Source organism: Sebastes fasciatus, chromosome 14, assembly GCF_043250625.1.
Source record: "Sebastes fasciatus isolate fSebFas1 chromosome 14, fSebFas1.pri, whole genome shotgun sequence".
Classification (NCBI taxonomy): Eukaryota; Metazoa; Chordata; class Actinopteri; order Perciformes; family Sebastidae; genus Sebastes; species Sebastes fasciatus.
In genome coordinates, this window is record NC_133808.1 from 25,731,992 (window position 1) to 25,750,347 (window position 18,356).

General features: G+C 39.1%; 1 protein-coding gene and 1 long non-coding RNA gene across 2 annotated transcripts in view; one reads left to right on the top strand and one right to left on the bottom strand.

Annotated features, from left to right (window-relative positions):
* Positions 1 to 18,356, top strand: part of pth2ra (parathyroid hormone 2 receptor a) — a 60,498-nt gene that overhangs the window by 7,404 nt on the left and 34,738 nt on the right. The window contains exons 2-7 of the mRNA XM_074657628.1: positions 2,278 to 2,383; positions 4,356 to 4,466; positions 4,819 to 4,940; positions 7,398 to 7,495; positions 13,598 to 13,781; positions 16,184 to 16,337. Coding sequence (XP_074513729.1) covers positions 2,278 to 2,383; positions 4,356 to 4,466; positions 4,819 to 4,940; positions 7,398 to 7,495; positions 13,598 to 13,781; positions 16,184 to 16,337 — 775 coding nt within the window. The remainder of the gene's footprint in view (positions 1 to 2,277; positions 2,384 to 4,355; positions 4,467 to 4,818; positions 4,941 to 7,397; positions 7,496 to 13,597; positions 13,782 to 16,183; positions 16,338 to 18,356) is intronic.
* Positions 1,500 to 5,073, bottom strand: LOC141781814 (uncharacterized). The gene is made up of 4 exons (XR_012596950.1): positions 5,001 to 5,073; positions 4,830 to 4,923; positions 4,336 to 4,452; positions 1,500 to 2,386 (listed from the first exon to the last, which is right to left on the bottom strand). It is a non-coding gene; the product is annotated as an uncharacterized LOC141781814 (long non-coding RNA).

The window sequence follows — 18,356 nt, forward strand, 5'->3', positions numbered from 1 at the left end:
AGGACTGATAACACAAAACCAATAGTGGTGGATGGAAAGAGTGATAGTACAACTATCGGAATTGATGTCATTGGGTCGTCCTCAGACGGGCTTTCAAGCGGAGCTTCCAGCTATCTCAGTCCACCATACATCTGGCTAGCTCGCCAGCACTGTCCAGCATCTCTCCTCAGTACGTCCATGTGGAATGTGGTGAGGAGCAGAAGTAACTGACGTCATCTTCCCAATTGGGTTGCAGATTGGTTCTTATTTCCTCACGTTGAAAGATAGATAGAAGTAAGACACACGGAAATCTCAGGAAGCTGTAGGCCTCTAATCAGAGCTGCCTATACTGGCTCTGACAATTTCCTTCAGAAAAAATATAGGCACTTTCTTTCCTGACTGTTACACTGAAAATGTGATGGATGTCTATCACTACAAATTGACCTTTCCTTTTGAACAACAATGAAAATTCCTATTTCTTTTTTTGAAATGTCAAAGTGAACATGTAATTTACTCTTACTGAATTGTCGCCCAGTAGGTTCTTTCAAAGGAACAGTGTGTAACATTGCGGAGGATCCAGTAGCATAAATGGAATATAATATTCATTACTATGTTTTCATTGTGTAAAACACTGGAAACTAAGAATCGTTGAGTTTTCGTTAGCTTAGAATGAGCCCTTCTTATCTACATAGGGAGCGGGTCCTCTTCACGGAGTCCGCCATGTTGCTCCGCCATGTTTCTACAGTAGCCCAGGGCGGATAAACCAAACACTGGCTCTAGAGAGAACCTTTCATGTTTTGACGTTACCTGAAGGCCACCGTAGTGCTCCAATACGTTGGTGAAGCTGCAGTAATGTGAGTGCAAAACCGTGGTACCGCCAGCCTCCGTCTGACTTCCGTTGCTCCTGAATTGTGTTTTTATGGTAAGGATGGCCTTTGAGTGAGGTGAACGGCGTTACCACGGTTTTGCACTCGATGGCTCACGTTACCACAGTCTTGGAAAGGGAGGAGTGAGTGGAGGGTATTCAGATGGTTTCAATCTGCAACCACGCTGCTAGATGCCGACAAATCCTCCACACTACCTTTAAGCTGGTAGTGATCAACAGTTTTCAGTGATAAATGGAGGATGTATTCTTTAGTTTTGAGATTCTATTTATGGCTTCTAGGGCTGTCCCGAATACTATTTTTTGGGCTTCGAAGCTTCGATGAGAAATATTCAAAAGTGTTCGAAGTTTCGAGTTGCGGCAGGCTGACATGTTCATCTGTTTGTCTGTCTCCACCGCCCCCGTTTCAGTGCCTTAGACAGTGCCGCTGCTGCACTACTGTACACGCACGCACCTCTACACACAAAAAACAGTGATATCCGTCTGAAAATTACTAATAATAATTTATGTTGAAGATGAATAATGATGTGGGATTATTCCTTATAACATGGGCTATTTTGTATTATTACATACTACTACGTACTACTAAAAAAAACAAAAACGAAGCATTCAAATAATGATTTGAAGGTTGATTACCATGCCAACAGTCGAAGCTTTGAAGCATTCGGGTCAGCCCTATGGCTTCAGTGAGATAGGTACACAAAGGTAAACAAGGAGGGATGACAGCACTGTTTAAAAATCAAATATTATAATTTACCAAATAATGTTCCTAAAGTTTGAAGTTGCAGTTTTTGAATGGGTTTTTAATGCTTCTATAGAATCACGCGTTTCACATACATGGGTACAGACAGCACTGTGTTCTCTCTCAGTTTAATTTGAAATAAGGTAAAACTCAGTTGGTTTGTCAGATGGAGTTGTCATGGACACAGATGTCCTTCCTCTTCTTCACACTTTAAATCATACGAATCTAACTGACTCCATGGTGACAGTAATAACTCTCATATGACATCAAGACAGCCCTGCAAGTGACACAGCCTCTTTGGTTCTTTGAACCTTAAATAGCAGTTCCATTTATTTTTGACATTATTCTTCTATTTTTCAAACCCAGTAGACCACTAAGCAAAGCAATAACACTTAACTGAAGTCAGGAGAGCTCGAATAAAAAAAACTGTTGATCAATATATGACAGCATTCAAGAGTTACAGTAAAAGCCAAAAAAAATGTCTTTGGCTTGATGGTAGTTTGAAAAGATTGTTAGTAGAATAAAGGCTTGTGTGAACAGACAATTGGATGGGGCTTTAGCCAGCAAAATGTCCCAGATGTTATTGAAAAGCCAAAAGCAGAGGGTGTAATTTACACAGAGATACTGTAGATGCAAGGTGACCGATTTGATCTTGTTTTATTGTGCTCCACAGATGGGGTTTGATGGTCCTCTCTCTGCACAGGAACAGATGTACATCCTTTATGAAATCAAACTGCAGTGCTACCAGAATCTCTCCAACATTGATCCAGGCTCCACAGGTACTAAACGTGCACAGAAAGTCACATTTTCTTAAAATGCTACACAATTACGCAATTATTTGGGGTACTCTGAGTTTTCTTCACGTTAAAGAAGTAAATGGACAAATGTTCTAGGGGCAGTGATTGTGGTGCGGCTCTGCTGCTCTTCTAACTGTCTGTCATATCCGGCCAGGAGCTCAGGGAAGTGACCACAGAACTTCTATGCTATTGGCATCCAATCTTTTCTTGTTCCACTTTAGTTCAGCAAACAAAACAAACTGTTGATGGCAGCTAACGTGTGTCAAGGAGACGGTCTCAGCTGGTTAAACCTCCGTCCAGTCCTGTCCTGCTCTCCATCATCACCTATACAACGTTTGAATGTGCACACTCACCGTTTAGCTGCTCCCATATCATAATTTTTTAGATAATCCAATGATTTGATTGTTAAAGGTTCTATATACGACATTCAGAACCACTAGATGTTGCACTATAGCGTCAGCATCTCAGACCAAAACCAAAATATTTGCACACACTGCTTTAATCCAAAGCTTATCAGGCCTTCCCTGCCTTGTTCAGATCACTAAGCTATCATTGGACAGTTTCTAGAGAGGTTTAGGAGATGGTCAACTAAGGACGTGTGATATGGCCTGATGAACATTTTGAAATACTCATAGTCGCGGTCAGAAGCCGACCAATTACTACTCTCAAATGTAGCTTTTAGGACTGATCCATATATTCTTGAAAGGACGTTCAGTGGTGAATTTTGAATTATGTGACTGTGTTGAGTATTTTTGTGTTTAGTAGGGAGTAGATGAGTCAGCAGAGGTGCACATTTATTTTGTGGGCGTCCATTTCGATGTCCATAAGTGGCTCTCTCATTTCTTAAAAGACTAATGTTTTTTGATTTTGTAACCATACTGCACAATAAAATCCACTGACGTCCATCGGTTTGCGTTCTGCAAAAGAACATGTGCTGCTAGAAAATCATTACAGAGCCAAGATTCAGTACATGCAATCTATTATTAAGATATGATGGGAGAATACTCATTACAGAGAATAATAACAAGATAATATGATTTTTAATATACGACTGAGATTTTTCATTCACTATCTAAATAATGAAGCCATTTCATTATCTTTCAAACATGTTGCAGGTGCTCAATTGATTTAAAGACCAAGAATAGTTTCTAAAAATTCATCTTAACTTCCTGGTATCCTATAAAGTGTTGTGAGCATTCATCTAAAGTCTACAGAGCTAATTTAAGAGAAAATTGGGTTCTCGGAAGGTTTAATGATATTTCAGGGAGATTCACACCAGAGACATCGTAAGCTGTTTTTTTTTTTTTCTAGTCAAGACTATTACAATCTCCTTAGTTTTGATTTGGAGATTTTTAAACTGTGAAAATCCTTCTTCTCTGCTTTCAGACCCTGTGGTTTATAAGTCTGACAAAGATGAAAATGCAAAATCAAATTATTTAAAATCAACATGGAATTTAACAGAGTAACAGAGGCTAATATTTATATTCTCTTGCAGGTAATTTTAATGAAAGAATAATAGAATCATTGTTAAATCTTCTCTGTTGACAACCAACAAAATTGAGCATTGCAGTCTTTATCTCATGTGGACAGGAGTGGGATGGACAACCTCTGTTCGGTTGCCCCCTGCTCTCCATAATAGTAGCATCAGTAGTAGTATCAGTAATGTCATTATTAACAATTTTCCAAAAAGAATGCATATAAAAATAATCACTTCTATTGTTTTTCACAATTATATATATATATATATGTATAATGATTTGATTGCCAACCGAGCGGCAGCATCAACCTGCTCGCCTCTGTTGGCACAGTACAAATGTGATTGCATGGATCAAATAAAAAATAAAACAATACAGGTTTACAGCAAAAGAAAAGCTTCTTATCTAGACCAGATACCAGATGAAAAGTATGTGATGTGTATGTTGACCTCCTCTTACTTGTACTCTTGTCGCTGTAGATGAGGTGTGCCCTCCAGAATGGGACGGTCTTATTTGTTGGCCCCACGGTTCCCCTGGGCTGGTTACCAGTGTTCCCTGTCCGTCTTACATCTATGACTTCAATCACAAAGGTTAACAGTTTATTTGTATGTGTTTTTTTTGCAGATGTACCACCACCAACACTGAAAACTGGAAGATTACAAGTAACTTTAGATATAAAGATGCATTCAGGGGAGATATCAGTCAAGCACTGTCTGTACACACCCACACAGTCCTGAATAGAGATGCAATTAGGCCTGTGTAGGTTCACCATGGGAAGACAGGTCCTTTAATATATCAAGGCTTGTATAAATTTCACTTCATTAGACTGATCAAATGAGCTAAATCCACAAGATCCACCTGCATGAAATGCTGTAATCATCACCATTTTTGGTTTGCGTGTGTTGTAAATGTCCCAAATCATGTAAAAGTGTGTGTTTGCAGGGCATGCTTACAGGAAGTGCGACGCCAACGGTTCCTGGGTGTTTGTGGACCACTGGAACAAAACATGGACCAACTACTCCGAGTGTCTGCGCTTCCTTCAGCCCACTGATGAGGAAGGGAGAGTAAGTATGAGGCAGCAGCTCATTAGGTTAACTAGCTAAACCACATACATACATACATACATAGATAGATAGTCAAAGCTGTAAATCTCACGGGACTCTCAGGCGAGTTAATGAGGAGGCTACCTGTGAACAATCTGTCAGAGAACATGTTATTTGACAACTGAAATCAGATGCTAGGCAACCGTGTGTGCTTCATATGTTGGAACAATTTGTGCAATGTTGGTTGGTGGCAACAAATGAACAGCTCTTATCCTCTGAAACGGTAGCCAGTTGCCTATTACCCCTTAATACGAAGGGAAGTCCACTTTTGATTCCTTCTCACAGGCTGCTTGTCGATGATTTGTTAGCAGTTCATTTGAAGATTGGACGTCCCTTTTCATGCTATTTCTAATCTTTTTTAGAAATCTTTTTTCTGGGCCAGAGGAGTTCAAACTCTACAGTATTATATATATATAGAGTAAAGAATCTTGTGTTAGAGGATTGTGCTTTTTCTTATTTTCTTGGTAATCATCTCTCATTACCTAACATTTATCTTGCATCCTCAAGGATACCAACAACCCAGTTGCTCTGAGGAAATGTGCTCTTTTTTTCCTCTGGTGTAGCACTTTGCAGGCAGTTGATAAAAAAAACTAAATAAACTGTTTTAAATTTTCTGATTCTAACCCATTTTTTAAATCTGAATAAAGCAGCACACTGTGCAGTCGCCTAACAAACAGATCGTAAAATTATGCAGATAAAATCTAGCTGTAGGCGGTAACAGTATAAATAAAAAATAAATACATATAATCGACCGACCTACGAACGCAGCGGCCCACTGGTAACCGGGGATTGCTCAGTTTGCCCGACGGCTAGAACCTGCTTGAAAGAATGAATTAATGATAAATACATTTTTAAACATACCTGCAAGCGATCCACAAGAGTCATCCTGCAGTTTCTTCTTTTTTCTCTTCTCTGATTGAGCTGTTTGTGGCTCCTTCGGCACTTGGTACCCTACACACAGCGCGTGGCTGTACAAACTGTATATAAATATTCACATAAACCCTCATTGAATTACTGGACACATACAGGTGGAATTTCAGCCGTTGTGCAGTTGACATGAAAATTTGAATCTCCGATTTCAGACTTGATTTAAGACTTTAAAAATATTCATTGCTGCGGCTTTAAATTTGCCTATAAGATTGCTGTATTTTATTTGCTCACAAAATATGAAACTCCTTGACTACTTTTGAAAATGCATTCGTATATAGGTTCACTAGTTTTAAGTTGATTCAACCTGACCTTTTGATGTTCAACCTATTCATCTAAGCAACCATATTGCCTGAGGGCCTATCGATCATCTGCTCTGTGAAAATGGAAAGATATTACCAGGGAGGGTTTCTCTAGCCATCTGTTGTTCACGGTATCAACTAAATCTTCAGGCTCCTCTGAGTTGAACCAAAGCTTGAAAAGATGACGTTATCTTAGATTTCAGACAAACGTGTTTAAACTCCTAATGTTGGCTCCAATTTGTAAGCATTGAGGGATTAAGGATTTAAGACTGACAACATACATGCTTATAAATCTTAAATCTAAATCTGTTTTTCTGTTTTAATTAACTTGATACGGACTTAGTAAGAGCTCTGGGAATGAGTTACTAATCCATTCTTTAATATGACGTGTGGGAGCTACATAGCAGCATTAGCATCAGTTTCAGCTTTAATATTCTTCATCTTCTCCTGTCAGAGTGCAAATACAAAATAATCACACCCCTGGTTTTCTTGTCATTGCAGCATCCTGTTAATCCCCAGCCCAGTCACACAAAATATGAATGACACGATAATGCGAAAGGCAAAAGTGTGCAATAAGAATTCTTGGTTTTGGTCATTTGTACGCCATGTAGTCTGTACTAGCTGCAATGTAAACACATCTGCATCCATAAATATGATACACTCAGAGATAGTGATGTAGAATAAAGAGTCAGAAAGGCCGCTTATGATCGGTGGGAAGGTGGACGGATTCAACAAACACAGGACCTTCAACCAGGAGATCGGTGTTTGAGACCGGTATTTTATTTTGTAAGTTTGTCACATGTTTTTTAATGATGTTTGTAACGTGTTTTCCGTACTTATTTTACCTAGTTTATGTACTGATTTTAAGCCCAACAATGACATTTTTCCTAAACCTAACTGAGTGGTTTTGTTTCCTAAACCTAACTGCAGATGTTATCGTAGTTTTGTTGTGTGGCATATAACTGACAGGCACAAATTGGCGTATAAATTACACGAAAAAGGCTAAAATGCGTTCTCATGACACGTGGAATGTCCTTGTATTGCTATGTTGTGCTATCTATACGCCTTCCCATGAGATCGGGTTGCAATCCCAGCAACTGTGAGTCATGTACAGTATGTGTTTCTTCTGCGACTCCATTTCATCTTGAAGAGTGGACTGAATAGCGGATATTTCTCTGTATGTTCACAGCGAGACTTCTTTGAGCGGCTCTATGTCATGTATACCATCGGCTACGCTGTGTCCTTCAGCTCCCTGCTGGTGGCCATATTCATCATTGGCTATTTCAGGTAAGAAATGATTTTCTATGGTGTGTTGTCTACACACTACAGGATTAACTACAGGAGGTGTCTTCACATTCTAACTTGTATCTTGAAAAGTCTCCATTGTAGTGACTACAACACTACAGCAAGGTTTAATGCCTGGCAACTATATGCACTTTTCAGTTTGTCCAGTGGGTTTTGAAAAGTCTCTAGACCCCCGGTGATTTTAATATTCATTGTGACACCTTCATCCTCTTTTCAGCCTGTATATTAGTGTCCTCACTGTCAATATTCAATTCAGGATTAACTTTACTGTCATTCATACTATTCAAAGGTGCACATCAGAATGAAATTACATTGCATCTGACTCAGAAATGTAATAAAAAATGCTAAAAGAGTACAAATATACTAATAAGTAAATTCTGTAAACATACTGTACACAAACCATGAGTATTGCACGCATAACAAAACTGACAGAGTAAAAATAGAATAGAATCACACATATAAGATAAAAACTGCACATCTTGGTAGTTACTAGACCGACACAGTCTGAGCGTGTGTGCAGCCCGTTTGCACGAAAAGGCGTATGAATGACAGGATAATGCGCAAGGCATTTAGCGTGCAGTGAAAACACTTTTCTTGCTTTTGGCGTGTCATTTGTAAGAAGAAGCTTTTGCAGAACCTGGTAGTTCTGCACCGTTTGCCACAGTACCTCCTGCTGTGACCTTGGTTAGTGTGTGTGTGCTATATCCTGAATGGATGGGAGTGAAGTCTGAGTAATTTTCTCAGCTCTCTGCAGGCTATTCCGGTCTGAGGCATTGCAGTTTCCATACCACATAGAGATGCAGGTGGTCAGTACACTGTATGGTGCCTCTATAGAATGCAGTGAGGAAGGGAGGGGGAGATTGATGTGCTCATCAGTCGCAGGGAGTGAAAGCGCTGCTGGGCTCTCATGGCTGGAGATGAGGAGTTTAGGATCCAGGTCAGGTTGTCTGCGATGTGCACCCCGAGGAACTTAGTGCTTGTAACCGACTCCACACTGGTGCCGTTGATGTAGAGTGGAGTGATGATCTGGTCGGTTCCTTCTGAAGTCAACGATGATCTCTTTCATTTTGTTGACATTCAGGGACGGATTGTAGGTATTGCACCAGTCCACTAGTTCTTCCACCTTCTCCCTGTAAGCCAGCTCCTTGTTGTCCCTGATTGTCACGGCCGTTGGCGTTTGATTAGCACCGCACAAGGCACCCTTTAGCGCCGGTATGCAATGCACCAGGCTTTCCATTAACTACAATGAAAACCCATCCTCGGCAACAGTAAATGCACGGGGGAAAGTGCTGTGGAGATGACATAGTTTTAAGAGCGAAAGAGACACATAGTGTGGGCGGGAGGAGAGAGCACACTCGACAAAGAAATTCAAGTCTAATAGAAGAGTTCACTGAAATACTGAGCAACAATTATGCAGCCCAATTTCCCTGTAGGATTTACGTCCTAATTCCAACTTTCAATGCGAATGCAGGAAATGGATAAGTAAGGGTATGCAGTTTGAGTTCTGTCACTGACTTTCAATAAATGCTCCCTTTTTAATTAACTTTAACTTACATAAAGTTGACACTGGATGTTAAAACAAAGTTTTCATTGAACACAGAGGTTTGGGAAAAGACCAATCGTGACATTCTTGGCTGGTTATAGGGTTTCAATTATGCAATGCACAGATACATCTATTGTATGTATCAATACAATATGCAATATATTATATATATATCTATATAGTCTTGATTAAATATTTGATTGATTGAGAACATTAAAGTAAATTAACTAAACAATGTCATCAGCAGTTTCAGAGGTGACACTCAGCACATCAAATGTCAGTGTAGTTAGTTGTCTGTTTGAGATTTGATGGAAACAAATGACTTCTTTTTTAAATGCGCAAAATTAAACCAACTCCACAATAATTAATGAATGGCGAATTGATGAATAAATAATAGTACCACGTCCTGCACCACAAAGACCTTATTTGCCTTATTTGCTTGGAACTTATTTATTTAGTTACTAATCCTTGTTCCTTCAGATGAATGTGCTGCGTGTCTGGCATCAAGTGGAACAAAGGTTTTTCTCTAATGTTATGCTAAATCCTAAAACTTCACTGGCGACATGTCGCCAGTCTGTCAAGTCTAACCAGTTAATTAATGAACTTGGGATAGACAAGATACAACAAAGGCAACATCCAAGGAGAAACAGTGCTCAGAACTGCCCATAAGGATAGGGAAAATAATTTACTGCTTTCATTTCCAGAGTCGTGGGTACAAATAAAATTATTCCGTAAAGGATTTGAACAGAGATAGCCTGTATCATTAAAGACTTGAATATTTAAAATCTGTTTTAATTTAAATATTTAATTTCATTTAACAACATAACACGCTCATTTTCAGGTTCATACTTGTATTTTGGGTTTCTACAAGAACATGATTAGATGCTTTAATGTTCAAAAAACACATTATTTTTCTCATACCGTCTGTTTGAATAGACCTGTATTCACCCTCTGTCTGAAACGCTCCGCTTTAGCGCCTGTTTCTTTAAGCCCCCCTCCTGAAAAAGCCCAGTCTGTTCTGCTTATGAGAAAAATATGGTGCACTTTTGCAAAGGTAGTTCTCAAGCTGTGGGCGGTATATTCCAATGAGCCTGAATGTGACATAGGAAGGGGAGCCAAACCTGAATGGCTTGTTGAATCACATGTTTTCTGATGTAGGCTGTAGGGCCGAGCAATATGTTAGATTTTCCAACTGGCCACCGCCAGCCAAACAACCGACAATTGCTAATATATTCACATAGGTGTGTTTGTGCGTCCCCCACCGTAGTTTCAGCTGGGAGATCAGCTGTTCTAGTGTCGGAGCATCCGCAAACACACTTCATTTAAACTCAAAATAAAACTCACCAAAACCATCTTCCAACCATCGCCAACTCTGGTTTGGTCGAAATAAATCCTTATTTCACAGAGTTAGATGTGAAAATATGCCGGCTCTGTACGTTTTTGTCCCATGCTGTCTTTCTCTCTGCCTGCAGACCAGCGTCTCCCATTCTTCTTTGGAGGCAGAACATTAAATTAGCAATTTAAAATGACAAACATTGCCCCAAAAATCGCACAAAACTAACAACCGGCGACGTACTCAGCCAAGTCGCCAATAGCCGATATTATCGTCCAATCGCCCCATCCTACTAGGTAACCCACAAATAACAGACTGGGTTGTCTTATTTCACAGTTTGTGGATTGGTAGGCACTCCAGATAGTCAAATGTATGTTCACAAGCACTGAATAGTATTTTTTCCATAATATGTCCCCTTTAACTTTTTAAATTTGCAGTGAGGCAGTGTACAGTTTCTCCACAAATCCTGTGATTTAACCACTTTTTATGTACATAACTGGATTACAAAGAAATAATGAGAGATCAATTTACAGCCATTGTGTGATAGAAGAGTAAAGATGATGTTCATTTTCTAATTAGAGATGAGGAAAATAAAAGCACTGATGTAAAGGAAAGCATTACCTCTCTCCACTTGCACCTAAGAGAGAAGTAAACAGAAGAGCATTTCTCTTCATGCACCACAAACAGAATTCTTAGTGAAAAGATTGATCTTGTTTATTGTCTTTAATCTTGTAATCCCACCGGCTAGGATTTCCAGGTGTATTATGAAATTGTACAATCGTCCCATCAGCACTTCACACCTTTTGGGAACCCTCGTCCACTTGAACCAGTTTGTAGAACAGTGTTGACCATTTCTTTTTACGGCATCTCTCCCACCTTCCATATAAAGGTAATCCATCATAGTGAACACTGTGTCGCCGTTAATGAGTCGAGGGTACGAGTGTAAAAAGGGACTGTCTCCTGTTTTGAATCCCAGCATTTTCACAGTAAGAGGTTGCAGGATTGGATTAGGAGAGATGGAAGTAGAAAGTTAAGTTATTCAGACAGGAAAGTTCTGAAGGTGATCAGAGCTGCATGTTTAGATAGGAAACTTCAAACAGAGCTTATTTTCTGGATCAGTTGCAGCCATCAAGATGCGTTTTGACAAAACCAGGTCTTATATCTTCTGTGTTTGACATCATAAAACACTTTATGAATCTATAATTGGGCTCTTCCACAGCCTCCCTCAGCTCTCTCTGCTCTCTCTGCAGTAAGATATCACACCAAAGCGCATAATATACCTGCCTGTCCACCAGAGAACAGCGTGTCAATGTCACGTTTTGCCTCGCCGAGGCGTGAATATTACACTGCCTGTATTTGCGTGCAGTACTAGCAGGTAGCAACAAAGCCACTCATTAAGGATTAGGGAAGACGTCATAGTCGGGCTCAAACTAAGTACGTAAACTAAGTAAAACATATATGCGAACAACGTAACATCGGTACGGAAAAAACGTGACAAACGTCACTAACGTATATTGCAAAACAAAAACACAGGTCTCGAACACGGGTCTCCGCTTGAAAGTTGTGTGTTTGTTGGACCCATCCACCTCCCCATTCGCTTACCAGTGGTGTGAGAAGTAGCTATTTTCACTTTATATACTATATAACTAGCTCTGAAGTTAGACTTCCGTCACTTCAAAACACTGCACCTTCATGCAGGCGCGTAATATTCACGGTGACACTGACACGCTTTCTTCCAGTGGAAAGGCGGGTCTATTACATGCTTTGCTTTGAGACTGGGCTACTTTCTGCTATTGCCTCTCTTTAGATATACTGTCACTGTAAATAATGTGCATCACCCAATATGACACTTTAATTAGCTGCAATACACTAACCTCAGCAAACCACAGTCAACACTTAGCTTATTATAGTGTGGAGCCATTATGGGGTTTCCAGGATATATCTTATGCAACATAACGAGATAAGCAAAAAAAGAGCACACATGCTTTAAAGTTAATTATATAGAACAATATCTCTCGTAATAGAAAGGTAGAAAGAGCTAGAAAGGTACAGGCAAACATTTACAGCACTTGACACAAATATAGCTGCCACTCAGTGCTCTCGAAAATAATTAGTAGATACTTGAGAGCCAGTTTGAAACAATTGAAGATGGGGACATCATTATTCATTGAATGGGAGTCTGTGAGTTTTTTTTTTTTTACAGTAATTAAGAGCAGCAACAATAATAACCCTAGTGCTAATGAGAATGGAAATATACTGCAGAGGAGCAGCTCAGCTGTCAACTGAAACTGCCAACCCTCCACTACAGTTTCAGTCACTGAGAACAATAAACCACACTTCACATCACATCTCAGAAAGCGGGAGATGCATAGAGAGGTGATGCGCTGGCTTCTGCAAGAGTCCAGTGATAGTGGATCCCTTAAACCTTTAGACCTACCACAAAGTGGGTTACAAAGTCCCTGACAGCTTGAGAGCCAGTGAAAGCAGTGTAAGTGCAGAAATGAAACCGAAGAAAAAAACAGAGTTTGAGGCTCTGAGATTTAAACTTTATCTCGATGTCACGGTGCTTGATAAGCTGATGATTTTTGCAGGTCAGGCTTGTGAGGCATTCACAGCTTACTGAAGCAAGATGATGCATTTTTTACAAAACTGGTTGGCTGTAGTGTTGTCAAAAATATTGAGGTACGGATACATATTTGAAATGAGATTTCTGCTCTCTCTTCTCCCCGATAGCGAGTTGACAAACACACACACACAGCTATTTATCTTTTAATACAAATTTAATATTTCATGACCTCAATGTTGTGTCAATATTTCCCCCGTGGTAATGAAAAATTGAATACTGACTTTCAACCTCTATAGTTGTAGTCGAAGTAGAGAATCAGGGGAAAAGGGGGGTGATGTGATTGAAGCCTTCAGCTGGAACGGTGAGTGATACCATCAGGGCTCATCTCATCAAGACGCCCAAACTAAAGGCTTTTATTCCATCTCTGCTAAGCAGTGCCTGAAGACTCACCTTGGACTCGTTCCTCCAGCAAGACATTTTTATTCTGAGCACACGCATCACCTTCAGGCCAAAATGAGCTGAAATATTAATAGGTTCATGTGATCTTGTTTATAAGCCATCTACACAAATGTCTAGTGGTTTGAGTTGCATCTCATTGTGCTCTTAATTATTAATTTATAAAAATTTTTTTTTTCATGGCAGGCGTCTCCACTGCACCAGAAACTACATCCACATGCACCTGTTTGTTTCCTTCATGTTGCGTGGAGTCAGCATCTTTGTGAAGGACAAAGTCGTCCATTCCAGTGCTGGACTGCAGGACTTTGATTTTGCCCTCTTGGACAACTTAAAGACAGTTAGCATGGCACCGCTGGACAAGTCTCAGTATGTAAGTACCAGTTCTACTTGTTGAATCTTTTTTTCTTACTGTCAGTGCCTGTTAGACCTGAATAAAGAGTAGAGTCAGGGTTGCCAACTTTCATGCTTCTGGCGTAAGACGTGCTTTCAGGCTTATGGAGCTTTTTTCCGATCTTTATTCAAGAGCTCAGTCTTTTGAATCAATTTGAGAGCATGACTTTTATAATGCTTTTCCTCAAAACCCTGTCCTCACACTCAAATAGCCCCTGCTTCTGCTTGGATTAGCTCTGCTTCTGTTCAAACTGTGTGCCTTGCATTCAAATGTATTGTTGCTTCTACAGTTTACAGCGGGGTAAGTTGTAACAGTACCGATAAAGACTAACCAGGTGGTTCACAAAGAACAAAAATAATTTACCCTGACTTTTAAATCACTTTAAGAATGACTGTAATCCACAATAATGATGAGATTTTTCAAACTTTAGAAGAACTTTTTTCTTGAACATATGCAATCAGTCAAGTCATCACAATCTCATCACAGCCAGGCAACCAAAGTTGGCAACCCTCGTAAGGTGGTGAGTGCTTTGCGTGCTCTGACTAAAAAAACTTGCTTTAGAACATTTTAGATTGATTGTAGCTGTAAGCCCCTAAAATTAGTTATCAGACGAGTCAGAAAAACAGAATAGAGTCTTAGCTGTATTATTGTATTGCACATGATTGCTATGTACCTTGATGTGAAAGAAAAAAATATAGTTGTACAGTCATTTCTTTCTTTAATTTTCCACACCACTTTTTTTTTTTTTTTTTATATTTTTCTATCCTTTGTTTCTTGCTTTTTCCATCAAGTCCATCAAATAGTGTACCAGGTTAATGGTAAATGAATCCATGTAACAAGTTGTTGAAGTGATATTTCTATACGTAAGATAAACTCGGAAAAAAAAGTTTGTGAATTTGTGTTTGGTGGATTATTTCTCTGTTGTTACAATGTTAATTGGCATTATATTTTACATAGTTGGACATCATTGTGAAGGTAAAGAAACAGGCTTTCCAACGATGTAAAATAAACTGTCAAAGTTAACACGCTAATAATGCGCTAATGCAAATTTAAAGACACTTATTTCTTTAACGCATTAACACAACTTGCGATTGAACAATGTCATACTAGCTTGTCGAGAAAGAGGCTAACTAACGCTCCAAACTTTGTGCTAAATTTTGGCGAGGAAAAACTGGCATGGACATTTTCAAAGGGGTCCCTTGACCTCTGACCTCCAGATATGTGAATGAAAATGGGTTCTCTGGGTACCCACGAGTCTCCCCTTTACAGGCGTGCCCACTTTATGATAATCACATGCAGTTTGGGGCAAGTCATAGTCAAGTCAGCACACTGATACACTGACAGCTGTTGTTGCCTGTTGGGCTGCAGTTTGCCATGTTATGATTTGAGCATATTTTTTTATGATAAATGCAGTACCTGTGAGGGTTTCTGGACAATATTTGTCATTGTTTTGTGTTGTTAATTGAATTATAATAATAAAAATATACATACATTTGCATAAAGCAAGCATATTATCCCCACTCTCATGTTGATAAGAGTATTAGATACTTGTCAAATCTCCTTTTAAGGTACATTTTGAACAGATTAAAAAATGTGTGATTAATTTGTGATTAATCGCGATGAACTATTTTAATTGATTGACAGCCCTAATATTTAGGTATTCACAACTATTTATACTTTGGAGTGCATCATTTTAAGGGACTGCTAAGTGAGCAGTGAGCAGTAAGCATGGAGTTACTTCATGTCACTAGCTCTCACGTTAGCTAGTCTTGCATTCACCGTGTGCAGACAGTAAACGTTTTATTATCTGCGTTCTCACAAGTGCATGTCCTAAACCCACATCCCCACAGCCTCTGGAAATCAATATACTTGGTCATGCTTGCTTTATGGATTATACTGATTATGTAATGTAAACTAAGGCAAAGTGAAGCGTAAAATTTGCACATGAATGCATTGCATACACATTAAAAATGTGTCTTTGATACTTTATGTGTTCATGCATTCTTTCTGTGAATTCCTCATATGTGTTAGTTGTGGATGATACAGACATTTTAAGAGGAAATGCAGATAAATATATTCATTTATTATCATGATTGTGCTCCCAACTATAAAATATAATTTGTCATCATTATTAATTATAGTTATATTAATTATAGTGATTAGAGTTAGTAAAATTAAGTTGAAATACAGTTTCACTGCTGTGTACTTTCCTCATTGTTGTGCAAATCATAAAACAGGGTGCTAAAATCATCTCCTCTATAGGGGCACCTTGTGGTGTAAGAATAGTTTGTACTGTGAACACAATAATGTGTCAACAGTTAGGCACACGAATCCGCAGGTACAAATAGGGTGTGATAAAAGTGTTAATGTGTCGTTATCAGATTGGCTGCAAGGTGACAGTGCTGCTCTTCATCTATTTTCTGGCGACCAACTACTACTGGATCCTTGTAGAAGGCCTCTACCTCCACAGTCTCATCTTCATGGCCTTCCGATCGGACTCCAAATACCTCTGGGGCTTCACCTTCATCGGATGGGGTAAGCAGAAAAAAATACTAAAATCTCATATCGCACATAACACCTTTGAGATGGTGCAACTAAACAATCCTCCAACCACTTCAGCAACGACGTAGGTGATGCTGAAAGCTTTAGGTAATACCGAGCACACACGTACAATACAGTCACGATTGCCTTATCAGCAATAAACAGACAATACAATGAATTAATATTCTCTGTGCAGTGCACCAAACCACATTGGAAGGAAAAACAGTTTTGTCACCCTCATATATAATTCCCCCGTGGTCATTAATATAGTCTGCTCATGTTTGTTGCATATTTAGGAGAAATTACTCTACAAAGTGCTACACTTGCATTTTGGAAGAAAATCTATTACCCGGGCATCAGAGTTTTATAACTCAAACAGAGCAAATGTAATTATTAAGTCAACAGAACTACTGGTACTATTTCAAGACAAGTAGATGAAAGGTTTTTACCCCCCCCCATCAGAAACTTTTGTTAATGGAACAGTGCGGTTTGAGCATCTTATAGATGTCATTTTTCCAATACAAATCACACTGAACAGCATCAGCATCATTTGATCACAGTTATGTTTTTGTCAACAAATTAGCAGGTTCATATCGCAAAGAAACGTGTTAATGTTAAAGTTATAACCCTCAAAAGAACAGTTTTGGGGGATCTATTAGCAGAAATGGAATAAAGTAATCATAACTATGTTTTCATTAGTGTATAATCACCTGAAACTAAGAATCTTTGTGTTTTTGTTAGCATAGAGTGAGCCCTTCATATCTACATACCGCCAGCTTTTTGCATTTTTACGTTACCTGAGGGCTGCCGTAGTTCTCCGACGCGCTTGTGAATCTGCAGTAGCTGCAGAGTGCAAAACTGTGGTACCACCAGTCAAAATGTAAATGGCTCTTCAGGTTTTTGTTTGATTATATCCCAATAACACCAATCAATTTAGTGTTATACTGTGCAGTATTTAGATTTCAGAAAAGCTGCTATGCTTTGAATGACAGAGAGAAGAACCAAGAATGAAAAATGATTAAAGACAGTAAATGATGCACAGTTGGCATAATTTATGCTTTACAGTTAAGTAGCTTAGCGGGATTTCCTTTTATGTTATTTTAAACACTGCTAACATTAAGTCGAGATTATGTTAATGTTCTTTTAGGGCTATTGCCTACTTTAATGCTAATGCTTCTGTGTTAAGTCTACCACTGTGTGATGATTGGAAAACAGGTAAGCTCATTTTAGAAGCATTATCCAACTTCCTTACAGAGGCTGCGTCCCGTTCATTAGACTCAATATCTGGGTTTTTATGGCTAAAATATTTGAGACTTTTTGTGCTATTGTTGGTATAGTCTAACATAACAAGTATTCTTGACCAGAATACTGATTTTGTTTTTATATCTATATGCTAAAGATCAGTGGGGTTGAGTTTACCTAAAGGGGGAACACAGATAGAGAGCTGATTCTGTGACTTGTGAGTAGGTGATTTATTGCCTCAATTTATTCAATGTCTTAAACACACAAACACACACACACACCGCTCTGCAACAGCAGCCTTCCCTCCTGATTTAAAACCACACACACAGTGACACGATAATACAAACACCCGTGAGTGACGACAACAAAATGTTGAAAAAAACAATTAAATTCTTAATAGCACAAGCTAACAGATCGCTGCTTTCTAATTGATGTTGTGTTTTTAATAGTTATAAATGTAGAATATAAAGAGTGAAATAGGTATGGTGTGACATAAAAACATTGCTCCATGGCGCTAAGAGTGGTATACAACTCCACGGGGGGGTACTACTTTGTGTCATCATCTCCTTTTTCACATGCATGAGACACATTTCTCGACAGGTCAAAAAAACACAGCTCTGTCAAATTATGCATCCACCCCTTAATTTTCTCCCCGGAGACCTAAGAACCAGCTTGTTTTTGCAGCACACATGTTGTGCTAATTTGAACTGAGAGTGTGAATTCCTCTGGAAATAAGAGGAGAATCATTTCCTCGCTGGTGAAAAGAAGACA